This window comes from Manis pentadactyla, chromosome 15 (genome assembly GCF_030020395.1).
Source record: "Manis pentadactyla isolate mManPen7 chromosome 15, mManPen7.hap1, whole genome shotgun sequence".
Taxonomy (NCBI): Eukaryota; Metazoa; Chordata; class Mammalia; order Pholidota; family Manidae; genus Manis; species Manis pentadactyla.
In genome coordinates, this window is record NC_080033.1 from 22,192,083 (window position 1) to 22,219,054 (window position 26,972).

The 26,972-nt window shown below is 35.2% G+C and overlaps 1 protein-coding gene across 4 annotated transcripts in view; it reads right to left on the reverse strand.

The window, feature by feature from the left end:
* LSM14A (LSM14A mRNA processing body assembly factor) overlaps positions 1-26,303 on the reverse strand; it is a 51,998-nt gene extending 25,695 nt beyond the window's left edge. For all 4 annotated transcript variants that reach the window (XM_036929845.2, XM_036929846.2, XM_036929843.2 and 1 more), the window contains exons 1-4: positions 26,037-26,303; positions 13,934-14,097; positions 11,506-11,635; positions 3,628-3,750 (exon numbers count right to left, since the gene is read on the reverse strand). In XM_036929845.2, coding sequence (XP_036785740.2) covers positions 3,628-3,750; positions 11,506-11,635; positions 13,934-14,097; positions 26,037-26,157 — 538 coding nt within the window. In that variant the 5' untranslated portion in view covers positions 26,158-26,303. The remainder of the gene's footprint in view (positions 1-3,627; positions 3,751-11,505; positions 11,636-13,933; positions 14,098-26,036) is intronic.
* Positions 26,304-26,972: the final 669 nt, after the last annotated feature.

Genomic DNA, 26,972 nt, shown 5'->3' on the forward strand with positions numbered 1-26,972 from the left:
TTAATTTTGTATCCTGCAGCTTTGCTTGAATTCAAGTTCTAGTATATTAGTTCTAGTAGTTCTGGAGTGGATTCTTTAGGGTTTTTTATGTACAATATCATGTCATCTGCAACAAGTGACAGTTTAAATTGTTCCTTGCCCATATGGATGCCTTTTATTTCTTTGTGTTGTCAGATTGCCATGGTTAGGACTTCCAGTACTATGCTGAATAAAAGTGGGGAAAGTGGGCATCCTTGTCTTGTTCTCAACTTTTTTTTTATAACACTTTCTGAAGGTGTGTCTAAACTGATACCTTTATACTTTAGGTATTATCTCTGTTAAATTTCTAAAATAAGGGAAGTAAAGAACTAGGAAATTAGGTAAAATTTTTCAACACCTCAGGGGCTTGGGTAATTAATTAAACATCAATACTGAAAGGCCAGCAACAAGTAAACCCTTCAGATAATTACATAGTACCAATACCCATTTCTTGCCATTTGCAAGATCTCTTGGCAGGTTATTGCTTAATATGGGTTTTGTACTTACAGATTCTATTTTTCATTTTATGAGGTCACAGTATGAACAAAAGAATGTAACTTTGGTGTTCCCATCATGCTTTTTGGCTCTGTTTGTTCTACATCTCTGCTCAAGGTACTCTCATATCCCGTGACATTGCACCAAAATACGTTTTGCTTAAAAAAATTGTAATTTTACATAAAAAAAGAAAAAAATTCCAAATACACTGTAAATGTTACCACCCACCTGTGCACATTTTTGCACAGGCTCCAAACAACTGGTGAACCGGTGCACGCTGAGAATGCATTGGCTACTGCACACCAGATGTTTCAGGGACCATTTATTAGTACTATTACACAAGTTTATGTTTATCTAAAGTATGCAATTACAATTGTGTACCACCATTTCTAGTCATTAATAACAAAGTTTACTCTGCCATTAACAGAAATAGTGTAATTTCCCCAATGATTATAATGGGAAATCATGGTGGTTTATGTAAGTTTGGTCTATGAGAATACATTTTGTGATCACTTATCCCCTTATAAAGAGACACATAAACGAATTATTAAGATTTTGAAAGGCCTATTGTTTAGTGTTACAATAATGTATTAAATGATATTGTAAGTTTCTAAAACTTACTTTATGAAAGCTTTTCTTTGAGAAAATATCCTGTGATACCAGTATTACAGAACCATAAGTGATAGAGCAATCATAGCAAGTGAGAACTCATTTGTTGTGTACTTTAAAAACCTTGTAATTAAAGTCTACTAATCATGATAGCAATTTTGTTATAAATAGGGAAATACAGGTGATACTGAACATATTATTAGGAATAAATCCAGAAGTTATTTCAGCATAATAAAAACATACCCTCTTGACCTATCTTCACATTCTTATTAGTTGAAAGAAAATTCTGGGTGTTTTATTAATTTTGTAAAATGTAGATTCACAGGCATTCTCTGCTACTGGTTTATATAAACCTCTTTCTTCTAATAAATCTACTTAAAAATTTAAAAAGTATTTTAACCTATTTAAAATAATTTTCATCCTAAGTGTGAGGGAAGGAATCTATTTTTCCCCAAATGATCAGGCTGTTGTCTGTCCTAACATCATTTACTGGATAGCCACCCTTTGTCTATTAGTTTAACAATAGTGTCTTTACCATATATTAATTACATATTTACACTTGGATCAGTTTCTGACTTTTGTTCCATTTATCTCTAAATCTATTCCTTTGGTGCTTTATATATATTTTATTATCAAGTAGGCAAGCCTTATCTCACTATTTTTTAAATCTGTCTAGCTATATTTCCATGTTTATTTTTAAGATAAAATTTTTAGGATAAGATTTTTAAGTCTTATTTTCAAGTCTGTTATGTTTTATTAAATTCTACTATTGAAAGTACAGCAAATTTAATTAACATGAGAAGTAAAATCTCAATACCAAATTTTTATATCTAAGAAGATCTGTTTCTCTAATTATATTTGACTTCTTTTATGTCCCTCTATTACACTTTGTATCTTTCATCATAGAGGTTGGTCATATTTCTTATTATGTATTTTATATATAATTTCTATTTCTCATTACTGTGAAGTCTTCTATTAACGCCATTCATAATTGGTAGGTTAGGTTTTAGGACAACTATCTATTTTTTCACATTTGCTTTACACTTACCTCTATCTAATTTAAGTCCCTTGTTAGTTCTAGGTTTTTCAAGCAAATTCTCAATTCCAAGCAGAAAGTCAGAGCATTAGCAAATAATGCTAATTTTAATATTTGTATTTTTTATTTCTTTTCAAGTATTTTTGATTTAGCTAAAAATTCCAGAACGATGCTGAGCAGCAATGTTACTAGGCATTCTTATTTATGATTTTAACAAGAATTTCTAGTGTTTCAATATTAAGGCTAATGTTGCCTGTTGGTTAAGGCAGCTATCACTACTGAGCATATTCTACATATCAGGTATTAGGGTAAGAGCACTACATACCTTAAAAAAAATTACTCCTCATGGTTAAGTCTGTTAGTTACTAATAAGAGTCCCATTTTATAATGGGACTTCATAATTATTTATAAAATAATTCTTAAAAATACTGAATATTTTTCTCTAAAAAAGAATTCTTTAAAAAATAACAAACCAATACACATATACACAAATATATGCTTATATTAACCTAGAAAAAAGTCTGGAAGTATATACTACAAAATGTGAATTTATTCTGGGCAGCAAAACTGGGTATTTTTATTTCCTTCCTTATGCTTAGTGTATTTAAAAGTCATATACAACCAATCTTCAGAATGTTAAAAAAACTAAAAATTAAGTTACTTAAAATCACTATGAATAACAGTAACTGCAACTATTTCAAAATATCTAAAGTGAAATGCACAGGATTATATTTAGCATTGGCTTTATTTTACCCTCAGTAGCTTTAAATGTATTTTAAAGTCATTAAGAAAATGACTTTACATTGTTTTATTTAAATGTAGACATACATATAAAGCAATGAGCCAATAACATCCATTTTAGCAGCAGATGAAAATGGATTTGGAATCTTAAGACCACTGGAGCTTAGGAGACTGGCTGGTGGAAAAACATAATTAAAAAAAAAGAAACAGTATCTTTTAAGAAGCTTATTAAAATGCAGATCTCTAAACTCCAGGGATTCTGATATGGCAGTCCTCAGGATCTAAATTTTTAAGAAGCACTACAGATGATTTGGTTGTGGGTGGTCCACACTGAGTACCACTGCTCTGGATCCTGTGAGGATGCTACACAATAGCATAGTGAATAATTTGTTTTTTTCAGCCACTATTTCAACTTCATAAAGGAATAGTTCACTTTCAGTGATGAGTCTAGGACTGATGTGGTATCTTTAACTATTATATACAAGTTCTATCACTGCTTTGCAAAAAAGGGCAAACTTAAGAGAATGTTTACTGTTTTAGTTTTATGATCTAAGAATTGTGAAAAGCCTAAATAATGGAAGTCACTCAATAATATTAGAAATAATTAGGAGAAAAACTTAAAAAGAACCCAAAATAAATTATACATATGACTTACATACTGCAAAAGTTCTAACATTCAGAGAAAGACAAAAAGTACTATGGAAGTTTAGAAGGAAAAAACAGCTTACCTTGAGATAACTGTGTTTTTAGAGATCTTGTATCCTGTGTAAAGGCAGAACCAACTGCACTACTTTGGGATAGGGTACCGCTGTTTGATGTTTCTGTTCCAAAAGATGTCAAGGAGCTTCCAGCTTTTTTTTTAATGATAAAAAAAATTTTTAATTTAAACCTTTCAGTTATATAAAGTAATACACTGTTTCAATGATAATTGTTGCTGCCCCCCCAAAACACTGTGCAACTTAATAATCCTAGAAATTAATAAAAGTGCATCATAAAATAGTTTGAGAAATCATTGACGATACAGGAAAAAAGCGAGCCAATATATACTCTAGAACCCTTGGATCCAAGTAATTTTTGTTACATATGCAATATTACTGTAGGCAGTTTAATCAGAGGGGACAGCAAAGACCAACATCAGATACAGAAACAGCAGAAATGGTACATTCTACACCAACATTAAGGTTCAATTACGTTAATACCAAGTATCTGCACAAACAGGCAAATCAGCAGACAGGTGTCTAAGAGAGCCTTTTCAGCCTCCAGCAGTAGACAACAGACTCCTGTCCTTTTTACTGCCTCCCCTCAGGATGGTACTGTGGGGCTACATTCTGCCCCAAAAAGTTCTGGTAGTAGGAGTAAGTCCCTAGGAAGTTCTCAATTCTTTGATATACTAGATTATGTCAATCTTCTCAAAGTTTCTACAGTACTTATGGATTCACTTTTCATAAGCTGTGCTCTCTTCTTTAATATTTAATCTAGGCAGGTTTTCTCTAGCAGGAATTATTTCCCTTCTTCCCCCAACCTCCAAATCCAGTCTATAGGTGTTAGTCAGAATAATCTTTTATCAAATACAAATATAATCACTTTACTACAGTGCTTAGGACCGTCTGATAGCTTTTCACTGTCCTCAAGATTAAGAGTTCCAATGACTTATTTCAGTTTATAAGGACCTCTCCTTATCTGCCTACCTCTTCTCATCACTTTCCTTATTTTCATTAGTCTACTCCACAGCAGTTTACCTGTCTACTTTTTAAATATTTGAAGATTATGATCATGTCCCTCACAATCTTCTCATTTCCGAACTAAGCAACTCCAGTTCCTTCAACCACTACTTACCTTCATGTGGTCTTTACTATGTGCTCCCCTCCCTGGATTCGTCCTAATTTAATGAGTTCTTGTTCACACTTTCTTAAAATGGGGCATCAGAATCTAGCACAGTATCTTAGATAATGAGAGCCAACGGGACAGAGGTGTGTGTGATCCAGTCAGGCTACTGCCCCAGCCATCTCAGGAAAGGCCTAATATAACCTCCCAAATCCCTGGAAATGTGGGGATCAGTGCTCTCAGAATTTCTGGGGGAAGCTGACTCCATACCTTTATCTCTAGTATTTCTGGGCAATGACCATGACATAAAACACTCTGATGATATATATGTATTTTAATTTTCTTATTAAAGTATCGATATACATTCTTTTGAAGGTTTCACATGAGCAACATTGTGATTACTACATTCACCCATATTATCAAGTCCCTCCCACATAACCCACTGCAGTCAACTGTCCATCAGCATAGTAAGATGCTATAGTCACTGCTTGTGATGACACATTTTATCTCCATGCTACTCTGTTTCCTCACTGACTCAACTTCTCACTGCATATCCCCTAGTCAGCAAACTCTTCTATATCCTCCATCTTTTCTCTGAGCTCCTTGACATACCTCACACCCCCTTTATCCCAATTCTGCTACTGATTAAACCTCAAACTATTCTTTATATACGGTATGAGGCAGGGGTCAAAGTTAATTATTTTTTCCAAATATATCCAGCTACTGGGATATCACGCTAAGATACCCCCTTTTGACTGAACTGTGCTGGCACCTTTGTTTTTAATCAGTATTTAAGTGTGTCTATTTTTGTGCTCTCTATTCTTTGATCCTGGTGTCGTATATATTTGTATCAATAATTCACTGTTCTAATTTCTGTAACTTTATAGTACATCTTGAAACCGGGTGCAAGCCTCAAACTTTCTTCTTCAAGATCGTTTTGGCTATTCTAGGTTTTGTATTTCCATATAAATATCAGAATCAGCATATCGATTTCTATTTCAAAATATCTGATGGGATTTTAATTGGGATTATTTTCAACCTGCAAATCAATTTTGGGGAAAGTGTCACTTTAAAAATGATATTGAGTCTTCTGACTGACAAGCATGGATTAACTCCTCACTTACAATCTTGAATTTCTCTCAGCAATGTTTTATGGTTTTCACTGTACATCAGGGTTTTCTCCACTTCTGCATGACAAATTCGGTCAGACAATTCTGTGCTGTAAGGGTTGGTAGGGTGGTAAGCAGCATCCCTGGCTTCCGCCCACCAGATATTAGTATCCCCCAGTTGTGACAACCAAAAATGTCTCCATGTATTACTAAATGTTCCCTGGGGAAAAATTAGCCCCCTCCATTGAGAACCACTGTTACAGAGGATATATTTTGCTATATTAATTCCTGGATATCTAATATTACTGATGCTACTGTAAGCTGTGTTGCATTTTACATTTCCCAGTAATCTGTTCAGGTGTTAGCAAGCCTTTCAATGGCTAGATAGTAAATAATTTAGGCTTTTCAGGCCATATGATCTCTGTTTTAACTATTCACCTCTGCCCCTGAAGTATAAAGGCAGCCATAGACAACATGTAAATAAATGGGTGTGGCTGTATTTCAACAAAACTTTATTTACAAAAACAGGAAGTTGGCTGGATTTGGTCCACAGGCTATATGGGTTTGCCAACCCATCTGTTCTAGAATACAAAAACACAGTTGATTTTTTATATCTTTATTATGTATCCTTTTACAATGTTAAGTTTACTTATTCTTTCTAGTGGTTTGGATATTTCTTTGCATTTTCTACACAATCATGCCACCTTCAAATGAAGACATTTTTAGCTTTTCTTTTGCAATCTTTAAATCTGTTATTTTTTTTCTTGCCTTATTGAACTAGGACCTTAGAACAATAAATTAAATGCTGAAGGATATTTTTGCCTTTGCTTTATTCCTTACTTCAAGGGAGAAGCATTCATTAGTTCCCCATTATGTAGGTAAGCTTTTCATTTCACTGATCAAATTTACAAAATTCCCTTCATTCCCCAGTTGATATATGAGTGTTGAATTTTATCAAATTTCTGTTGTATACTTTGGGACTGCAGTTTTTCTAATTTACTTTGTTAATGTGACAAATCACTAATGATTTTCAAATGTTAAAAGATCCCTGCAGTCCTGAGATAAATTTCACTTTTGTCATTATGTATTATCGTTTGTATGAATTGCTGGCTTCCAGTGCTAATACTGTGTTAAGGATTTTTCCATATATGTTTATGGAAGATAGTGAACTGTAATTTTCTTTTCTTGTAATGACCTCATTAGATTTTGATTCCGCTTGCCTCAGTTATGGTTAGGAAGACCTCTTCCTCTATTCTCTCAGAGTTTGTGCAAGATTGGTAAAATTATTTCTTCCCTAAATGGTAAAATCTGTCAGTAAAGCAAATTTTCTTTGTGGGAGATTTTAAATAACAGTTTCAATTTCTTAAACAGATACAGGGCTATTGTGATTTTTATTTCCTCTTGTGTTGGTTTATTAAAGTTGTATTTTCCAAGAAATTTGACTATTTTATGTAAGATGTCAAAATTTCTTGATCTGAAGTTGTTCACACTATTTTCACGTTATCCTCTTAGGATCTAAAGTGTACTCTTTCATTCCTGATATGATGATTTCGATCTTCTTTTTTTTCCTTAATCAGTCTTGCTAGGGGGTTATTAATTTTATGAAAAGTTTCAAAGAGCCAACTCCTGACTTGGTTGATGTTATATATATTTTGGCTGGTTTCTATTTCATTGATTTCTGCTTTTTAAATTTTGTTCCTTCTACTATTTTCGAGGTAATTTTCTTTCCTTTTTTCCTAGCTTATGAGCACTGATTTTAGAACATTCTAGTTTTCTAATATATGTAATTTAGAGGTATGAAATCTCACCTAAGTATTGGTTACGCTCTACTCAAATTTTGTATGTGGTATTTTGTGATGATTAAATTAAAAAATATTTTTTCATTTCCCTTATGATTTATTACTGATTTATAAGCCTGTTCAATTTCCAATTTTTGGTATTTTAAAGTTATTTTTACTATTAATCCCAAATTTAGTTTCTTTGTGGCTTGAGAAGATGCCATGTATGATTTCAATCCTTCTAAATTTAATGTAACTTCTTTTGGGCCCAGGATTTGATTTATCTCAATGAGTGGATCGTGTTTACTTAGAAGGAATCTATACTCTACCCTCTTGGGTGTTACTACTTTATAAAAGTTACATACACATTTAGGATTGGTTTAGCTTCCTGAAGAACCACCCTCTATACCATTAAGAATTCCTCTTTACCTCTAGTACTACTCCTAGTACTCCAAATCTTTAAGTTGCTTTGTCTGATGTTGATTTATCAAACATAGTTTCTGTATTAGTGTTTGTATGGTATGTCATGCCTTCTACTATTTTCTCACTTTCTGTCTTTCAGTGCATCTCTTACAAACATCATATAGCAGGGCCTTGTTTTCTTTGAAGTTCAGTTTGATTATCTTTGCCTTTTAACTGGAATGTTTAATTCCTTTACACTTTATCAGAGCAGATCTTAAACTATCCTTTGTCATCCCTAATTCATGGGAATACCTTTGTGACTTTGGGCTCGTAAGCATGACTTTTAACAGTTAAGAAGCATTCCAGATGATTCGGTTGTGGGTGGTCCTGATAAATTAGATAGAGATAATCTTCATCAAACTCAGTGATTAAAAATTAATCTGTGTAAAACACTGGGGACCTAAGATGATCACTGTATAATATGATTTGATGATTTCCATCAGCTAAATTGTTCACATTTGTCTGTTCAGCCACTATTCCTCCATCTTGCCCATAGGAGTATTATAAGACTTAGCATGCCATGGCTGTTTTGCTGCTTCATTTATTGTGGGATAATTAATTTTTCCTAAGGGCCTATATATTAAAGTCAATGATGACCTGATTTTTGCACATAAGAATTATTTTAGTAAGAGCTAAAAAAATAGTGCTTGAATTTTCTCTGGTGCACCATTTATTTCAATGTATGAGTGTGTCTGTTTCCCCACTATTTTGCCAAAAGAGATTATACTCAAACTTTTGGGTTTATGCAAATTGATAGTGGAAAAAAAAAAGTGTTTTGGAGCAGATTTAATCAGTCTCTTATTGTAGGCAAGATTTAAGCATCTTTCCACATTTAAAGGCCATATTTCTTTTTTTCCAAAAAGGTGAAGTTGGTTTTTAACCCTTGTCTATTTTTATGTTGGGCTGTATATCTTTATTTTAGAATCTCTAAAGATATTAAGGATATTACTCCTTCATGATATAAAATGCACAAAAACTTTAGAAAAGACAATAATACTATATGAAAATTAAAAAATTCCTCATCAACTAGCAATACTATTATCCTGATTTATTTAAACTTCCTTTTTAAATCAGAATACTAGGGACCAAAAATGAAAACAAGAGGCTTAGATTAAAATCTGGCTTAATTTGTGCCAATACAAAACTGTATCTGATTTCATGCCTTAAAAAAATTAATTGCCACCTTAATAAATGCTATAGTTTTCCTATTCCTCATTTAACAACTTCTAAATATTATATATAGTCCTCCAATTAGTCACTCCACAAATTATCCTATCAAAATCAAACAATTAAAAGTAATCTGCTGCTGCAAAAATTACTCTACTGATATGGAAAACACAAGTAAAACCTTCTACCTTTGTGAGACCTAAAGAACACTAATCAGCAATCCTCAATAATATTAAAATTAGATAAAAGCATTTATAAGGAATATATATTTTATCACCACAAAACATTCTGATTAGAGAAGCAGGCTCTGCAGAATGGCAGAAGTATTTACAGTAGTAGACACTATGTGCTAGACCCTGTTCAAATATTTTATACATATTAAGTCATATAAACTTTACAATAATGTAGGAGGTAAGTATAATAATAATAAACTGAAAGTTAGCCAACTATACAATTTAGTGGAAGAAGTCACAAAAGGATTGATTATCTGAATGCTCAGAATAGGATTCTAACAGTATAGCTAACATAGGGTATATACTTTGATCACCTCCCCCCTCTATCATCACATCAGGAGACATTTAATTATTTAATTATGGCAATGTCAAACTTGATTACTTGATTAAGATGGCTACCCTCAGATCTCTCCGTTATCTTTCTCCCTTTGTAATTAATAAGTAAACTGTGGGATGAAACTTTAAGACCATTTTGATATTCTGTTCCAATACCATTCATCAAGTGATTTTAGCATCCACTGATAATCCTTGCTAATTATTACACTGGAGATTACAAAATCATGATTTTCTATATCTAATAATCTTCCTATTTATTAGCTGGATTTCTCTGTTAAAAAGAGCATTGTCTATCCTTTTTCTCTTTTTAAGGGGCCCAAGTTTCCTTTAGTGGGGAATGGTATTTAGAAACCAACACGAGGGCCTACATGTATTCTTTGCTACTGGGTGTCATTGCTTCTAGACACTTTCCATGAACAAAGTAAAGAAATAACCAGTTACATTAAAAAATGAGTTCATACTCATACCTCCAATTCACATTCAATACCACAGGGTTCCTTCCTTACATTTCTCTACTTCTTATCTGTTATCTCCCTTCTCCACAGTAAGAACACTATTTCTCAACACCACCAATATATTACTCATTTGCCCTATATCCTACAATACATCAAAACAGCTTAAAAATTAACAACACTGACACCACTGTCAATTACAAACCCTAAGTCAGATATTTTGTTTTTGTTTTTTACAGTTCTGTTTGTTTTTAAAATATATTCTACCAAGAATGTATAAGTCACTCAACTTCTTTTCTCTGTGTGGTTACGTTATCAATTTGATATATACATAGTACCAGTTGTTTTCTGTATTCATTCAATTTTAGGATTTACTTTTTCCCCATCCTTTTTTATTCTGTGAATAAGTAGAACATTTACATACTTGAAAAGTCCCAACTATATAAAAAAGTATATTCAGACAAGGTAATTAATTTTGATAAAACTTGCTAGCACACTCATGAGATTCAAGATATATCTGAAACTGGATTTGATTCAGTAAAACAGAGTCAATTGATAAATGATTATTTCAATGGAACTAAAAAAGATTAAGGGCTAGAATGTGAGGTTTAAGAAGTTATTCTTACTGTGGAACTATCAATAAAGGTATGCTTAACAGCTAAAATGCACAGCTATAAAAACAAAAGATTATTAAGTTAATGTAGCTTTGTTCTCCAAACACAAGTAGGACTGTTTTTTAACCCCACCCTCCTATACATTCTCCTTATAGTGTTATGTTTCTAAAACATTATAATAAAGCAGCACACCCTCAAACATGCTATATGTGAGTATCTCTCATAGAGGGTATTAAATGGGATAACCATCAGCATTCTACATAATATAAATACTCCCTAATGGCATTATTATTCTCTAAATAATAAAGGCATTATCTCCAATCCCCTTTTTTGAAAACCCATCTTGTTGGAAAAATGTTTCTTTTAAATGGATATATTTTATATAAATTTAAAATAACATTCTGTGAAATTTGGTAATTGGATATATCTATGTTCAAAAAAAGGTGATTATTCTGAGAGACGATCTTTACAAAATTATAAAACTTCTAGTCATTAAGGACATTAAATAAAGCCTTTAAAATAACAGGTTACAAAAGAAACACCAAACAGAATGTCTGAAAATTTAAGTTAAAGACAGGGAAATTACAAAAAAAACCCAAAACAACAACAACAAAAAAACAACATAACATACCAACACCAACAGCACCAAATTGCTGGCTGACTAATGAACTTGGGCTGAATTGACTGTATGCCGGCATCCTGCCAAAAGGTCCATAGGAACCCACTGACTGGAATGAAGAAGTAGATGAGCCTAGTGAAGACTGAAGAAAGATCATGAGGTTATTTTCCCAGGCTCTAAACAACATGTATATAATGGAAAGAAATTCAGATATTTACATTTTTAAGAAAACTATTAAATTACAACTACTAGACACAAAAGCAATTAAAATAACTTAAAACATGCACTTAATATTGCAACAGTTCAACCACCCTCTGACTTCAGTTACTTGTACGATGAGCCAATTATACTCAGTGTAACTTGAAACAAATTTTTCTACAATAAACTCCTCTTCTGAGTTAAGAGTTTTACAGCATATTTAAGAGAGAACTGAAGTTACTCAAATAAGTAAAATAAGTTTGTTTAAAGAGGAAATATGAGAAAATTACACTTGGTTATATTCAGTTTTAGTCTGGTGCTAACAAATAAGACATCTCACTTTTGATTTTATACTTATTTTCAATCATTTGAGGTGTACTACTAAATTTACAGAAGAGAGATGAAGAAATAAACTATCCTATACAGAACGGTTTATATTTTAAAATATAGTTACCATTAAGTTAAAAAACATTTCATAAAAACCTTAACTTCCTAAAACATATTTTAGTACATATATATGCCCCCTTTAATATACTAGTTTGCCTTAATTTAAAATACTTCATATATATATGAAGTATATTAATGGCAGCTAGGATATAAGCTCACTGATGGTAGGACCTTGTCTGTGTGTTCACTTCTAGCGTTAGGCACATTATCAGATACTCAATAACTACTACTGAATGAATAAATAAATCAAAAGATTTCCAGTCAAAATTTATGGTGAGTGGAAGAAGTTACTCAACATAAGTTTGATTTGTGCTCTCTTGGTTTTTCTCCTTTTATAAAGCTGATTACTTAAATAACTGGTTTCCTGGAGAATCATCAAAAGATGTATATGAGAAATAGGTAACACTACTCTTTGGTGGAGGCAACCTTATTAGAATGTGTCTCTACTCCTTACATTTAAGTTCACATTTTCTCCGGATTCTTTTAGACTTACTTCCTCAAAAGCTAGACTTAAGGTGGGGATGGATGAGAGTGGAGAATTTCTCCAGTTTATGTGAATCAATATTACCATTTCTTATTAAAAAGTTTGTCTTATATTCAGGAAAAATAAACAGGAAGTAAGTGTTAAAAGGTATTTTTTTTGTTTCATTTTAATTTTATAGAGTTCAATAGGTATTTTCTTTTATTACTACCTGGAAGTAAGACAAATCCTATGTAAGAAAATATATATTCTAAGACTGTTCTGTGGAAAATTAAGATTTTGTCATTCACAGCATAAAAAAGGGAAAGTTAGTTTAAATCAACAGGCATTTATATTAGTGCAAAACACCAAAGACTTCTGACAAGAAAAAAAGGTTGAGAAGAAAATGGATTCAGGAGGAACACCATAGGGGGTCATAACCTTTCATCACCTGTTGCCCTCAAGTGCAAATACTCTTATGTTAACCTGCTTCCTCTCTGTTACAGCTGAAATTCAGTTTCTATATTAACATGTAAAAAGGCACTTTAAAAGATATCTTCTTTTAATTCATAATTTACAATCATATGTTTCTGTTTTTAATAAATTATTTCCCTTACTGAGACCACTTAGGGTCTTCTTTTTTAATACCTTATTTAGGGAATTGAATGTATCTGTACATATTAAAATCTGTTTACATTTGTGATACCTTATTAAAAACACTGCACATATATCATATATGTATAAAATGTGATTTAGCTCTGCCCTTCCCCCCCATTAAACCTAATAATCTTACTTAAGGGTAGTCATCACTACCCTGGCTTGTAACATAAACCAAATGTAAACGATAGTGGCATGGATCCTGGATTCTGAAGCCAGACTACCTAGGTCTTTTCAAATTGTGGCTCTGCTTCAATTTATTCATTTGTATAATGAGAACTGTATAAATGAGAATAATTACAGTACCAACTTTGGAAGGTGTGGTGAGGACTAACTTACATGTGCAGTGCCTTCAATACTGCTTTGCATACAGTTAGACCTCAATAAATGTTAGCTATTTTAACTTTGCTGAAGTTAGAAAATATTTTATGATAAAAATAAATTCCTCAGCTATTTCTCACTTTATTTAGTCCCAACTTATGTTCTAAAGAGAAAAGTCTACGTGAAAACATTATCCAGGTATTTTGGTATCTAGATAACTAGGAAATGGTAAACTTTTGAACACTGAATTGAGAAAATTAAAAACCAAAACCAAAACCAAAGAACAAAGCCCAGGAGAGGTGAAAGCCAAGGCTAGCCATATACATGAAGTTTACTTACACTCCAAGACAAATTTACCTGAACAATAGCTGGGTCCTGAGGCAAAGAACATTGTGGTTTCGGTGGCTCACAAACAGTGAGGTCCTTAATATCACTCCCACGGAATATAATGTATTCAAACACTTCATCTCGAGGCGGTATTGGACGATCTGTTGGTCTGTCTTCTGTACCAAAGGACCGAACTGGTAAGAAAACAGAATACAGGAGATATGTACCTACTCATGTTCAGATAGTGCTTCATAAGACGTTTTTCTACATTTAAAAAATTTCTATCTTTGGTAGTTGGGGTGAAAGGAAGTGTTAAAAATGTTCCTTCTTCATTGTTGATTTATTTTTAATGCCCTCACATTCAGCAAAATAAAAAATTGGCAACCTAGGTGGTATTTCTTGTGAGGGAGGGAACAGGTAGTGAGTGTAGATCTTTGCAGCCCACAAAATCCCAAAGGCTGGGAAACTTCTTGATTTCCCGGAGCTTCAGGATTAAGAGAAGACAATAAAGGAAACATCTTATCTTGGTGAGTAGTAGGTCCTCTAAAAGCTGAGCCATGAGCAGTTAGCTATTAAGCCCTCTGGGACAACCTGAAATGCCCTAGTTACCTAAAACATCTATCACATAATTTAACACTTAAGACAGCATTACTCAGAATTTAAGTGGGACTACCTGCATCACGGTAAACTGGTCAAAAAGATTTCTGGGATCCTATTCAAGTTGACTGGATCAGACTTTTTGGGGAGAGGAAGGGTCCAGAAGTCTGTATTTTAAACCAACTGCCCAAGAGTTTCTTATGAATACTGAAATTTCAGACTCACTATCTTAGGAGACTTTTGAAGATGTCTACATCCAAAGAGAAGTTCCAAATAATAAAGTTTGAAAGATCATGTATTATCTACTTAAAGAATGTCCCAGAAGAAGTAAACCTTTAACACTGTGCAATGTTTTGAATATATGCATTTTTCTGCAGAACTGATCCAGAGCCAGACAGAATGTATGTTATTTCAGTTTAAATAATGCCCCCCATTTATCCTAAAATTCTTTCTAGTACTTAGGAGACTTCCAAGAAAAATGGTGGTATAGGTGTAGGTTTGCAGAAGACTAACCCTCTTGAAACTGAAGAAAAATTTAAAAAGTTAAAATATATACACACCAGGAAAATACCTCTAATTCATATCATGAAATTTTATTAAAAAGTAGCATTCAGATACTGAATTTGTTAGTCTAAACTGGAAGACCAATCCTAGAATATGTATGTAGCATGCCCTGAGAAATTCTCACTGGCACCCCCAATTTCAAGGATGGAGACAGGAACACAGATGTGATAAGGGAAAAGGTATGGAATGCTCTCACTGAAGTTCTCCTTTGCCTGATGGCCAAACAGTACTTTATCAGGGCCGGAGTAAGTGACAAGGTTTACATTTTATCTTTTATTCAAAAGGAAGCCAAAGACTAGACTAGAAAGCAAAGCTAAGAAAATCACAATCAGTCAATCCCACCTCTAACTGCAGCACCACCATACAGTGTATAAAGACCCAGGCCTCCAAAGAGATTAGCTCATCCCGAAGTGTGTATGTGTGGGTTGAGGTGAAGTCAAAGGCCCTCCTACAAAATCACAGAGAAGCTTCCACTGAAACCATTCAAACTATTCCCATTTACACAAGAGACAGATGAAAAGTGCATTCAGGATTAATATTTATCACAGGAAATGGAACATTTCAGAAAGAACTGTTTTACATTGACAAAAATAACTCTTCTGATCAAAATGACACTGAAAAGGTAGCATACAGAGTTAAGGAATGAGAAAAATGGACAATACAATAGCACAACTAACAAATACATTAACAAGAGAACAGTCAAAGTAAAATCAAGCCATTAATAGAAAACAGTATGGAGAAAAAACAATCAGGATGTAAAGAAAAAGTACAGCAATAAAATGGTTATTGTTATGCAGATCCAACAGCTAACTGATGTCTCTGAGAAAGACAGTAAGAGAAAACATAAAGAAATAAAAAAAAAATCCTGATAAGATATAAATATGACCAAAACATTTCAATCTATTTCCAGAAAAATATTTAATGCATTATGAGCCATACAAAGGTTTATCCTTTGCTGTGTCAAAATAAAGAACTCACAGAAATAGTGATTATCAAGAGAGATAGGCCACACATTCACCCAAACACATAAATATATGTGACAATTTAGTATCCTAGAACAGAATGTAAATTTAATAGCTCTGAAAAAGGCTACAAAGCTGCAAAGTATCAACAAAGTAATTCAGGACAATGTATCACATAGTATTCTAACAAAAACTGAGAGGTGAAGATGAGCCCAAATTGGAAACACAATAGTAAATACATAAACTGATACTCTCATCTTTTATAGTAGGGAGTCACTTTATAAAATTTTGGGGGAAATCGATAAAAAAATATATGTAGACTTAACAGTTATTTGAGGTCCTAAAGGTAACCAACAATTAAGTTTAAAACTAAGGACGTACTCCAAAACATGGTGTGAAGAAAACCTCTATCATACAGCAAGAGGCAAAATGAAAAAGTATGAAAATAGAGACCATGGAGAACTATTTGCACACACCAAATCATCTGAGAAACACGTTGTAAATGATGGAGACTGGTTTGATTAGATTTAATGTTTTAAAGACAACTCTTTTAAGTATTATAAAGAATGAATTAATTAGAAAAGAGATCAAAAGGGCACATAGGGCTATAAGATAACAGAACTGATGAGAGGTATTGAAGGTTGAAACCTGGGCACTGAGAGTAGAAAGCAAGCATAACCACCACAGAAAAGGTAGAAAATTACTACTACTGTTCTGTTACAACATGTTTCAATTCACGAATTAGCCCATGTGCAATTGGTAAATAAGGGAATTATGTCAGTACAGTCAGAAATCACATTAGTTCATCCCCAATATTTCCTAAACTGTTGTTTTTTTTTTTGTACTTGTATGTAAACAGCGGCTAAACACAGCAAGCCATGGAGGAATAGTATATGATGCCCACTCACCCCAAGTTTTCTTTTGGCTCAGTTTAGGCTACCTACTCAGTCTTAGAAGTGCTTACTGCATAGTTCTTCCCAATCTTGATACACTTTTCCTTGGTCTTCAACAGCAGCCTCAACTTTACCTTTACCTTCTTCCATCAGGCTTGAATTTTTTCATTTTAAGCTGATAAACAACTTTACTGTTAAATTTTTACCAATGCTATCATTTAAACTACTTTCTAAAAATTGTGGTAAGAACACATAAGATCTACCCCCTTAACAAATTTTTAAGTGTACTGCTAACTAGAAGCAAAATGTTGCCCAGCAGAGCCCTAGAACTTTGTCATCTTGCTTAACTGAAACTATACCACTTGAACCACAACTCTTCATTTCCTCCTACTTTAGCCCCTGACAACCACCATTCTTCAATATTTGTCATTCTGTGACTGTGGAAAATAAAATGAAAACAGAAGCAGAAGACCAATTTGGAAGTTACTGGGCAAATTATGGTGAAGGGGTACATAAAGAAAGGGGGGTCAGTCTTAAAGAGACTCAAGCTCACCAAAATAACATGATTTATCAAATGCAATTTCTTAAAATTCTACAACTCTGGCCACCTTTTCCTAGAATAGACTGTTGTATTATTTGTAACATCAAAAAGTTAGGTAAATACACAATAACGTTAAAAATGTTGTGTATATGAGACAGATTACAAAACTGTAATTTCCAAAAGAGCACCACTTTCTAAAGTAAAAGCACGAGTGCAAGTGACATCATGGAAGATGGCAGAGTAGGAAGGTCCAGGAATTTAGTCCCTCCACCGAAACAACTATTGAGCAGGTGAGCACAGACTGGGTAAATCATTTTGGAACTATGCAGTCTAATCAAACACTTGTAGTATCCACGGAAGAACTTGATGAAGAAAGAGGCTGGTAATAAAAAGAAAAGAAATCCTGCCATTTACAACATGGATGGATCTAGAGAGTATTATGCTCAAGTGAAATAAGCCAGGTGGAGAAATACAAATACCATATGATTTCATTATTTGTGGAATATAAAAACAAAGCACAACAGAAGGAACAAAACAGCATTAGACTCAGAGACCCTGAGGAGTGACTAGTGGTTACCAAGGAGGAGGGGAGTGGGTGGGAACAGGGGCAGGGCAGATGTGGGGGACTGTTAAACCACTATTTGATTAAAAAAAAAACATTAAAAAAAAAGAGGCTGGTAATTTTTGATGAATTTTGGCATTTTGCATAGAGGCTGGTGTTACCATTCAGCATTTCCCATCTCTTTGAAAAGCAGCTATGGGGATGGTGGCCTGTGTTCCTGGTGCAGCCTGCTGGGACAGGTGGGCAATAAGGGCTTTGTAATTAAAAAATCAGAGTTGTATGATTTGATCTGCCTGGCAATTCACCAAGGGGCCAGCACAGAGGAGGTTGACTACTGTTTCAACTAGTAAGCATGGAAGTTACTTCATTAGTAGTGTCTTGTGAAGACATTTAAGAGTCAGAATACCCTTTTTTCCCCCTCAGTAGCAGAATATACATTATTCTCAATTGCACAGGTAACATTCTACAAGACAGACCATATGTTAGGCCACAACCAATTCTCAATAAGCTTAAATAAAAATTTTACAAAGTATCTTTCCTAACCACAAAGGAATGAAGCTAGAAATGAGTTAAAGAAAAACTGGAAAATGCACATGTATTTGTAAATTAAACACACACTTAACCAATGAGTCAAAGAAATCATCAGAGAAATTAAGAAAAATTTTGAGATAAATGAAAAAAACACAACATGCCAAAATTATGGCAGGCAGAGGGTGCCATACTCAAGAGAAGTTTACAGCTGTAATGCTAAATTATATCAATTTAAATGCCACATAAAAAAACTCTAATCAACTTTACATCTTAAGTAGAAAAAGACCAAACTAATCCCCAATCTAGCCGAAGGAAGGAAATGATATCTATTAGAGGTGGAGATAAACAGAGGACAGGAAAACAGAATAAAATACCTAGAAGTTGGTTCTTTTGAAAAGACCAACAAAATCAACAAACCTTTAGCTGGACTATGGAAAAAGTAAGATGCAAATAACTAAAATTAGAAATGGAAGCAGCTGCATTACTACCAACCTTATGGAAATAAGAGAATATTATGAACAACTGTATGCCAACAAACTAGATAATCTAGATGAAAAAGATGTTCCTAGGAACACACAAATTACCAAAACTGACTCAAGAAGAAAAAGAAAATATCAACAGACCTATAACAAGTAAAGAGACTGGATTGGTAGTCATACTTCCAAAGAACAATACCCTATGGTTTCACTGGTGAATTTCACTAAACCTTTAAAGATTAACATCAATCTTACTCAAACTCCTCCAAAAAATACCCACCTACACATTGAGGAATATTATTCAGCCATAAAAAGGAATGAAACACTGATATGTGTCAGAGCTAGAATGAAGCTCCAAAACATTATTTATGTTAAGTGAAAGAAGTCAGACACAAGATCAAATATTGTATGACTGATAACTTCTATATGATAGAGCCAAACAGGAAAAGCCATAGAGACAGAAAGCAGGTTAGTGGTTACTGGGGAAAGGGGGAAATGAGGCTACTTAATGGGGAGAGGTATTCTTCTATGGGGATGAAAAACTTCTGAAACTAAAGAGAGGTGGTGGTTGCACAACACTGTGACTAGACTAAATGGCACTGAGTCATACACTTTCTAATGATTAATCGTATATTATATGAATTATACCTCAAACACACACACACACACACACACACACACACACCTACATATAAATATAACCTGGAAGAGAAGAGAATACACAAAATGATAGTAATTGCTGGGTTACAGGGTTGAAATGAGGTGTGGATATCCTCTATACTCTAAACTTCATCATGTTGCTACATTGCTTTAGTAAGTATTCTAGTTTTTCTTATTCCCTAGTTTTAGGCCAATGTTTAAGAAAAGAGTGGAAAATAAGGAAAATAATTTTCTCTATTAGTCTTAAAGAATGTAATCAATTCCTTGTTTCTGGCTACAAACATCAGCAATGGTTTATTAATAAACATGCATCCCACGATGATCTTTTTAAAAAATAGGGTCAAAGTTCTGGCAAAATCATTTACCCAAAAAATTTCTCTCACTAGAATAAGGCAAGGTCAAAATCACAGTAATGCCAAACCTGGTTACCAGTGTACTAACACCTATATATACAGTCCCAGTACATGGCTAGAGGAAAGCGCTGTAGCAACCAACTTCCCAATACACTGTCTCCGTTACACCAAAGCTTTCTAAGTTTAAATGACAAACATATATATAGTTAAGCACAGTTAGTATCCCCAAAATGGCATCAGAAGTCTAAGGTTTTTGACACAAACTAAAAATTATGAATTAGACCCTAGTATCAATTGAAAAGAAAGAAAAATAAGTCTGTTGAATACCAAAATGTGAGGCAATAAACGAAAGGTTCAATTACTTAAGAAAAATCCCCAAAAGAAGTCAGGAAACTAAGGCTAATATTAAGTCCAAATGGAAATCAAGATTAAGATTTAAGATGTAGTTTTAAAAGTTAAAACTCTTGTCAATTTAAGACCTGTTCCCAACCCACCATCCAATCTTAAGTTACAAAGTTCCAACCAAACTCATTCTCAATACACAGAGCAGGATTTTGTCCTCTATCAGATATAGTTCTGCCCCGCATTCAACCCACCCTAAATTTCACCTTATACAGTACTTTTATTTGTAAGGGTTCTAACAGGATGCACTTGTGTGTCACACCCATGTACATACACATACACACAGGTGTACACACACACACACATTTTAAAGAATTATCTCATATGAGAATCTAAAAATCTGCAAAGCAGGCTGCCAGGCTAGAGACCTAGGGATGAGCTGCAGTTTGAGTCTGAAAGTGGTCTGTTGGCAGAATTCCTTCTTACTCAGGGGAAGTCAGTCTTTGTTTTATTAAGATCTTCAACTGATTAATTAAATATTAATCTCACCCAAAAAACACTTTCACAGAAACATCCAGAATAGCTGCCCAATACTGGGCATATGACCCAGCCAAACTGACACAAAATCCATCACACAACTCTACCAGTAATACTCCCAATGGGGAAGTAATATGTTTTTCCACTAAAAATCTCATGGCATTCTATTATCATCTATGCCTCCCCATTCTAGAATTAAAAGATCTTCAGAAGAAAGATCTATATCTAAATCATCTTTGCACCTCCCATAGTTCTAACACAGTGCCTTACATATTGCTGACATTTGAATATGTCTTGAATACATTCCACAATAGAGAAACCTATTAAGTAAGCTATTTCCAAACACTATTTAATACCAAGGAAATTGAATTAAAGTATACAATAAACTTATTCAGAATAAATTGGGAGAATGACTATAGCAAAAATAAATAACTGGATGTCAACAGGATAGAAAATCCCCCAGAAAACACAGCATATTTTAAAAACAGCATATATGCAAAAGCATCAAACTGGAGGTTGGGGGAGAGTGGTGAAAAGTTGCACTTGGAATTTTCATCTCTTCTTGATACAGTTCTTGTTGCATATCCAGTATCATACACTAACTTGCTGAAACCACCTGAGATACCACATATTTCGAATAGCTGTTATATATGGGTTTAATTACTTAAATACTGAAAGAGTTCCATTTATAAATCTCTTCAACAATGTAGTACCCATGCACAGACTCTTTACAGCAGGATGGTAGTAAGCAGGCCCTGGATTTTTTTACTTGGGATGGGAGCTATAAAAAAATAAGATTCCATAGGACTGCTCTTTGAATCACACCACAACCTGCCTCCACAAAGCTTCACTTTTTAAAAAATTGAAGTATAATTGATATACACTCTTAGTTTCAAGTATAAAACACACTGATTCAACAGTTACCCATATCATTAAATCCTCCCCCACTAGTGCAGCTACTATCTCTCAACATAGGCAGATATTACAGAATCATTGACTATATTTTCAACATGCTGTACTACTATCCCCATAACCAACCTACATTATGACTGAGAATTTTTGGGCCCTTTTATCCCCCTCACCCTCCTTCCCCACCACCCCAACCCCTCCCCCATGGTAACCACCAGTCACTTCTCAGTGTCTGAGTCTACTGTTGCACAAACTTTCACTTTCTGCACATCTGCACATTCTTCTTCGGCCCCCTTTTCACCCTCACTATTTCCTTTCCTTTAGGGACTACTACTGTAACAAGTGAAAACATTTTGTCCCCAGCTCCTATCATCTCTTTCTATACCCACTACAGACTTGTCACCCCTACTAAAATCACTACTACTGAGCCTCTGTATCTGTAGTATTCTGTCTCCTCAGAACTCACCACATGCCAATCACTGGTGATCTCAAGATAGAAAGCCACTTTCACCTTCGGAGTTTATAACCCAGTGAATGGTAGCAAGATCAATAGACTGTAGACTACAGTAGGTCTGAAAGACTGATGGAGTTGGGGTACTAGAGAGACTTGAGCACCTAGACAGGAATGGTGGTTGGAAATAACAATGAGATGGCTACTCTCTATTAAGTACCTATAATAACTAGTTACTTTTGATATTATCTCATTTAATTCTTAGAATGACTCTTAAGGATGGGCATTATTATCATTAAAGATGAAGTTAAAGCTAAGGTTAAATCACTTGCCCAAGAACAAAAAGCTACTATTCCAACTGGCCTTCTGGGTCACATTTTTCTTCCAGAAACAAACACCCCACAAAACTCCAATGAAGATCCCTATGAATAAAGTACTTTACAGACTCACACTGTATCCATTAAAAACTTTACTTCAATGATACCCAGTTTTTAAAATGGCTAATTGGAGTATTAAAGTCAATTTCAGGTGCAATATACACCTACCTGTGTGAAGGCAAACGGGAAGTTTTAAATAATTTATCTTCATAACCCTGGTATAGGGAAAAATTCTAGCCATAAAGAGTGATAAACATATTTACATTACAATGAAGAACTTTTGTTCACCAAAAGAAACTATTAAATGGGAAAAGATACTTGCAGTAGATAACATTCAGCTATACTGAACTGATTCATATTCAGAATACTTAAGTCTATAAAAAGACATGCATGTCCATGGAAAAATGAGCGAAATATTTCAAAGGCACTTTATTAAAGATGAAATCCAAATGATCAAGATATGAAAAGGTGTTCACCTCACTAGTAATCAGGAAAATTAGGACCAGGTAGGTACAAATACATACTCACCAGACTGGACAGAGTTAAAATATCTGACACTAAGTATTACTGTTGGTGAGAAATGTGGAACTAGAACTCTCACACACCAATAATTGAAATAAACACTAGTAAACAACTTTGGAAACTGTTTGGCATTACCCAATAAAGATAAAGACACATATTCCCCATGATCTTGCAATTCCAAGAAAATTACATAAATATGCATCCAATGTGCTCAAACACATGTAGTCCTAGAGACATCGCTCCTAACAGCAGAAATTGTAAACAATTTAAACATCAACTGTAGACTATCCAAACTGCAGAATAAACTTTCATGATGGAATATTATGCCACAACAAAATTCAAAGTAAAACATATAAACGATGATTCCATTTATATAAAGTTCAAAAATTGACAGAACTACACTCTATTACTTAGGGATGTAAACTTAAGTGAAAAAACTAAACGTCAGAATAATGTTTACATCTGGTTTAAGAGGGTAGTAGTCATGATGGGAAGTTGCAGGGGGTAGGAGGCTTCTGGGTTGCTGGCAGTATCTGCCTTTGGGTGGTAGTTACAAGGTTCTTTGTTTAAATATATCTTATTTCTATCTATGCATCTTTTCAACATGTGTGGTTATATTTCACAATAAAAAAAGGGAAAAACTCTTGGGGGAGGAGGAGAAATTAACATCCTAAAGGGAACTTTAAATATGTTACTCAAAGAAATTTAATTCAATCCATAGTTTAAAAAAAGGTGGGTCTCTAAATCCAAATACATAATTCTAAACCCCAGGAATAAATTTTTGGCTTTAATCTGTTAAGACTGACATTCTTCATATTTTGAAAAAAGAGGTGCCTCAGATATCACGTTATTCAACAAGTCATATAAATATAAAATGTAAAATTTTAAGCCTAAACACCCATTCTAATTTTGAAATTTGAAATAAGTGCCCAGTGTTGACTGGACAGTTACATAACAGCTTTAGATTAGACACTGCTAAGTAAAATAATAATCAAGATTTTAAAACACCAGTTTTTGCAAACACAATTAAATCCCCAAATCTGTTACACACTGAACAAATCATATTGCTTAAGAAAAAGCATGTTTATGTATGTGGTATTAAATATCAAATATTATCATCATTATTTAAATTCAATGATTGAAAAAACTTTTCATTAATTTTTATTTTTAAAACTTTTAATTTAGCTTTTCATTGCTGTAGTCATATAAGTCACATACAAGGAACAAATTATGTTTGGCATATGAATTTATTATAGATAAATAAAATGTTTATTGACTTTAGAAGCTGTTGAAAAGACACATGAAAAAACGTAGGTCACTAAAATATAGACATTTTTAAGGTTTTGCATATGAGTATATTCACAGATTTTTAAAAGACTGAAGTTAATAGATTAGAAATCTTGAAAATGTATGGATTTTTTCTTTGTAAAGAGTAAAGGTAGTACAGTCAACTCACAGGTAAGTCACTTAAGCTGGCAAAATACCTTAAAATTCAAATTAGGTGAAACAAAGTCTTCTTTAGAAGTTTTTAAACTACTTTAAATATTGTTTTTAACTTGTATGTGGTTCACATCAAGAATTTTAGAGAGGTTTTTTAATTTCATAAGGCCATTAAAAACTATAACACTGTACAGCGAAATATCCATCTATAAAAAAAAAAGGAAACGAAGATGAAGTAATTGAAAAATTCCTACCCAGGTATCAAATTTGTTTCCAAGCGGGTGTTACTGAAAGGATCCACCAGAGCATCCAAAATATCTCATTAAGGCGTTAAAAACTTGTTTGATACTGCGAGATGATTCTCCTATCAGTTAAAGATTAAAATTCATTTCACAGATCTATAATATTTCTTCTTATTCCCGGACCACTGTCCCAACTATGTTATTCTTTCCCTAACTACCAGATGTGCTGGGAAAATTACCTTAGTTATCTTGCTTCCCTTTCCTAAGTACTCCAAACCTAAGAGATTTTTTAAGACCAGGAGATACAAGTTTATTTCCTCCCTGGTTTCCTGGCAGAGCGAAGGCCCAGCACGTGTGAACGGAAACAAAACCCACACAGACCGTGCGATGCTTAACTACTATGCGCAGGACACCTTCCTTCTTTACACTCAGACAAGGATCAGGCAGCGCCCACTGACCACTCAGATCTGTTTTCCAAACAAGAGTCCTGGATCAAGCGTGAACCCTCCTTCCCACCCCAGTTTCAGAAACAAGGTCGACGTGAGAAGAGCCAGCATTTTTAAAGAGATGGTTGCACAACAGGCTTTGAGAAGAATTCCGGTTTAACAGGCAAATACCACATACGAGATAAGTGGATGTGATCTGCTCGATGGTACCAACGGCATTTCGAGACGGTTTGTGTCGCAGAACAAACCCAAAGTTTTGGCACATTACTTAAAATTCACCTGAAGAATATTGCAACGAACTGAAATTAAGAACGCTGAGAAATAAAAGGTGCTGTAGAATCAAATCAGCACCAAACTCAACCTAGCCGTTCAAATTCTTTGAATACTCAGGCTTTGCTTTGTGCTAAGACGACAGAACCCCCGAACGAGGGAGTTGTAAGACACTTATCTCCGTGTTCTCCGGCCCGTTCTCGGACTTCAGGGCCGCCCCGCCCGCCCCGCTCTCGGTCCTATAGTTCCCGGATTGAAAGCGCGGACCTTCGGGTGCAAGGCAGGGAGCCCGGGGGAGGCCGTGGCCTGGCCCGCGACGCCGGGGCGGGCGGGAAGGGAACGGCCTGCGGGAGGACGGAAGGCGCAGGGAGGGAATGAGGAAGAAGCGGGCCGAGAGCCGGGCGCAGCCAGAGAGGGCGCCGGGCCCGGCACCCCTCCCTGAGGCCTGCCCGGCGTACCTTTCGCTAGGGCTACGGTGGAGTTCTCTGTGTCGATGGTGTAAAGGATGCCCTCGTAGCGGATCTCCGCCTTGGAAATAAGGCTGATCTTGCTGCCGATATAAGGGGTGCCCCCGCTCATGACGCCGCAGACGCCGCCGCTCTGGGCCGCTCCCAGAGAGGCAGATCCCACACTGCTGTCACCGCTCCGCAAACCCGCTCGCTCCGTCGGCGCTTACAGCAGCCGCCTAAGACCCAACATGGCGGCTGCGCCGCTCCACTACCCTCCCCCAGCCTCCCGCCCTCAAGCCGCGGCGCGGCGGCGGCGGCAGCAGCAGCGGCGGCGGCGCGGGGCATGCTGGGCCAGGAGGCCGCGCTCTCGCGAGACTCAGCCGGCGACAGGCGGCTCTACGCTTGTCCGTGGTTTGAGGGGTCGCGATAGTGCCTCTTGGCCGGGTTTGTCGCACCCGTGATTGTGCGCGGCCGAGAGGCGAACCAGAGAGAGAAGAACCTAGTGGCTCTGGGATTCCGTGGGCTGGAGTGGAGGCGTGTGCGGCCGTCCTGACCTTCGTTGCGGCCTCCGCCATTTCCAGACCCGTTGTATTTTGTTCTCAATTCTCTGTTTTTGCAAATGCGATCTCTCTGCCTGGAAAGTTGGCCAGACGCCTCCAAGCTCCCAGCGAGCCCCTTTATGTCCTGGTCCTTTCCCCTTTGAGGTAACTGCACCCCTCGTGGAGCTCTCATGGCACCATTAACAGCAGCCATAGCTGCTGTAGAGTCCCCTCCCCTTCTCCCCTTACCTGCTCCTGGAGCTGGAACTCTGCAGCACTTTCAGATGGTCTTATCCAAGCTCGTGGCTTTGTGCCATTGTACACAGACCAGTCCCAAGTATTTGCAGCCTTGATCAGTTCTGTAAACTCTGGATTCATAAAAGTCGCAGCTTCCTCAACGTCTAGT